The 3,923-nt window shown below is 36.7% G+C and overlaps 1 protein-coding gene across 1 annotated transcript; it reads left to right on the forward strand.

Moving 5' to 3' along the window:
- Positions 1-1,354: 1,354 nt before the first annotated feature.
- Positions 1,355-3,494, forward strand: LOC149197467 (uncharacterized). The gene has a single exon (XM_089403919.1). It carries the CDS (start codon positions 1,798-1,800, stop codon positions 3,379-3,381), a length of 1,584 nt encoding a protein of 527 aa, XP_089260045.1. The 5' UTR covers positions 1,355-1,797; the 3' UTR covers positions 3,382-3,494.
- The last annotated feature ends 429 nt before the right edge of the window (positions 3,495-3,923 follow it).

The raw sequence follows: 3,923 nt of genomic DNA on the forward strand, positions 1-3,923 counted from the left end.
ACAATATTGTAATCTAAAGCAGGAAGACTCCCCGAGTTGTTCGGGGGAAGACTTGTGTTCGTACTATCCAGTGGAATGTTTTGGAGTTTTTTTCTCATGGATGTATCTTTCATTGTAGTTGTCTTCCCAGAATTGCTTTGTGTTTTCTATGTTGAGTATGTCGGTGGATCAACTGTTCTGAGCGGTTGTTTGAATTTTTCTTTCAGTATCTCAATCACAGTAGGAGCCCCTTGACTTCTCAAGTTTTATTGACTATTCTGCATTACAGGCTCCTTCTCGATGGTTGTTTTCCTCTGGGAAGCATTAAGAAATTGGCACATGTTCACTATGTGCCCAAAACTTGGAGCTTCATCAGATGTAGCATCCTCTTCATCATCTTCATCTTCTGGCTGAACCCGCTCACTAGATTTAAAATGATCATTCATCCTTGAAGCTATAGTGCCCATAATTCAGTTCCAGTCTTGAAAAGACTTCTCTAAATGTCGTTCTTCATGGATCGCACAACAAATCTCTTTAAAAAGCTCTCCAAAAATTACTACTTCAAAGTCTCTTAACACTTTAACCCCACTCTAACACCAATATAGATGATAAAGATGAAAAACACAAATATAACTACATAATTACATAAAATAAAATAAATAAAATAAGCCACAAGAATAAAGTGAAAAAAGACTTGAAGCAGTTTATTGATTCTGGAAATACCATGCTAAAATGTAATAATATCTTTAATCATTTTTCTAGAAGTCGTTTATGAAGGCGAAGGATTTCTCTGGACCATTAAAAATGGTTAAAATATGTTTGAAACATATTTTTGATGGTGAAAATAGATTAAGCACCATCAAAAACTTTTAGGGCACCTAAAATTATGAAATTTGATTTTAGTTTGGATTTTAAAAAAAATCCAGATTTTTTCAAAATATGATCAGAATTTCCACAACTTTCAAGAAAAACACATAATGTTTAAAATACAGCATTTCTCTCTATTTAAATTGATTTTATTTTATCATTTATTGAGTTGGGAGAGTTGAGAGGAAAAGCACTAAAGACCGGTTGTGGGAGTAATGATATGTTTATTCACTCAAATTATTTAAAGTAAAATTAAAAATAAATAAAAAATAAAAATAATAGTTATTAAAAGATGTTTGAGTTAGTGATTTGATGTTTTTAGCAGTAAGTTTATGATATTTATTTATAAGTATCAATCTGATGAACTAGACATGTCTGACGTAGCACCTGTTGCATTCAAGAGAGACTGTTTGATAATATGAACCAGAGATTAATAGTATAATATTAGGGTTTTCTTGACAAAACAGAAAGGATATTTGTTAATTTCGTATGTCACTGTAATTTTAATTCAATAACTTGTGACCAGGAAACAAAGCATCATCTTTTGAATGTGCGGTTCTCAGTGTATAGCATTCACTGTACAAACTCAAATAACAACACAGTCACCATTAACGTGAATCCAACCTCCACGATATTCGTTTTAACTTGTAATGTAGTCCACAATGTGTCTCGTCCCTGTTCGTAGTCTGCAACAAATTCCTGGACTTCGAGCACAACAATTTTCCTGCTGTGTATTAAATCCACAATCTTCGATTCAATTCTGACTGCAAGTTGTAAAATTATAAATATTCAGAGAGAGTAGTATGTATTCAGGGTTGCTTCAGCGGAACTGGTAGTTTAATTCAGCTATCGAGAGACCATGGATTCAATTCTCTTCCCGCCCTTTTAATATATATCTTCATGGTGGCGTCATTGGGTTGATATATCACAGCGCAAGCGCGTTCAGTTTCTATGATGGAATCCTCTATTCAAGTAGCTTCTCATACTAGAAGGGCTCTACCCGATATCTGGAATTGGCTCTGTAATCTGCCAAAGCTGAGTGACTGGAAATGCTCCACAATGTCAATGGAATTGTGTAATTCCTTTAGATCTGGTACTAAATGCTTACTTCTCGTTGCTGAGAAAAATATTGAAGTAGATGATTCTCCGGGGTCTGTCAGGTTCTCGCTTGTTTTAGGCGGTGACTGGTCGTTGAAATGTGAGAAAACCCTCTGGGTTTCGAACCCTTGCTCTTTCACGACAGGGGATTCCATGAAGAAGAAGTGTGTACCTCTGCTACTCCAACTTATAGGGGAAATTGTGGAACGGGCTCCAAAATTCGGAAGCAAAAGTACTGAATCTATATTTATTGACCCAAATTTCATGGAGTCAGCAGAGTCTTTCAAGGAGGTTTGTAATTTGGCATTTCTGATTAGGCTTTTCTGGCTCTGTGCATTTGAAGTACCAGTGGAGGTTGGGTCACTGTATTTGGACATGGTGGGCTGGAGAATGGAGAGAATTGCCTCCAGCAAGGCACTGGCTTCCTTTCTTTTGTCCATTGGTGCAGATTTGGAAGAACAATTCATGAGGTCATTAGGCTTTATTTTCACTAAATGGATGTGTTTGAGATCGTTCTCCAAGATTTTTGGAACATGGGAGCAAGGTTTCGGTGCCTTCACCTCTTCCTATGCTACCAGAGCAGCTCAATTTTGGAAACTGAGAGCCTTCGCTCCAATCTTGGCCATGAAAAATGTGGAAAAGGATTATAAATTTCGGTTACCCAATACAGAGGACTCTGTGCTTCAATATATATTGAGCCACCAACAGCTGGAGGTTACTGTTCAGCTTCATCATAGGGTTACATTCCATGAAGATTGTATTGAAGTTGAGGTGAGAATTGATAATCTGAGATGTGATGTTTCTCAGTTGGCATTCAGCAAAACAAGTGGAGTCTCAGAAGAACGGCACTTTCCATCACGAGTAAGTGTGACCATCGCTCCCGAGAAGGGATCCGATGTGCTTCTGATGAGGTTGAGCAAATCATCTGATAACCCTAGCAGAGACATTTCCACCCACAAAATTCTCAAGGGCTCACTTGAGCGTTCCAAAGTGATCCCCACCCTCAAGGCCTCTGCAATTGTTGGTTCTACTGTTAATATGAGCAGCTGGAAGTTTGAACAGAGTGGTGAAGGGAACAGAGGAACCCTAGAATGGACTTTGTATGATAATGTCAATGGGAAGGAAGTTGCTACCTACAAGCGTTCTGTGGGCACTTTAATGGACCCCAAAGGCTGGTTCAGGGAGCGATACTGTAAAGCCAACGGGCCTTTTACAGCGAAAGGAGGAGTGGTTTTTGCTAGTGACCTGTATGGGCAAAGCATGACATGGCTATTGAAGAGATGTTTGGAGGGGAAGAAGTTGCAGTGGAATGTGAGAGCGTGCATTTGGCTCACTTATTGGCCCAACGTTTATAAAACTTCATACTGTGAGTCAAGATACTTGGAGGTCTGTCATCTGCTTGAACTTCCCTTGTTTTCTGATCATGTTGTCCATTGAACTTCCATGGTCATTCTGGACATATCAATGTAACAGTGTACATGTTCTCATCTATGTTGAGTTGTCAATGTAAAAATGTACATTTTTTCATCTATGTTGAGTAATTTATTATTGGGAGTTTTAACTAATCAATGTGACTATATTTCACTTGTGGCTAGTTTTTACTGATTAATTGTTTATTTAGTTAGTCTAATTTATTGGTAGTTACATATGTTCTCTCTTATCTCATAACTAAAAGGTTTTTTTTGATATTTAATTCAACAAAGATAATGAAAAATAAGTTTCATCTCTTATTTTTTTTTTTTAATTTAAAAATTAAAAAAATCCCACATTAGCTAGTAAGTATGGTGAGGGTAACCAATATTTAACGGGTTATAAGTTTATTAATGAGATGGGGTTGTATATTTTTATTGTTAGATTATGTATTTGTTAATTGTATATGTCTATCACTAAATGATATACTCATTTAAATCTAATGGTGAGCATATACAACCCCACCGCATTAATGAGTTTATAGACTGAAAAATAAGTATGGTGAGTAT

The sequence above is a fragment of the Pinus tabuliformis genome, chromosome 2_2, assembly GCF_031772625.1.
Source record: "Pinus tabuliformis cultivar Carrire ecotype Pingquan chromosome 2_2, CPIR1, whole genome shotgun sequence".
Taxonomy (NCBI): Eukaryota; Viridiplantae; Streptophyta; class Pinopsida; order Pinales; family Pinaceae; genus Pinus; species Pinus tabuliformis.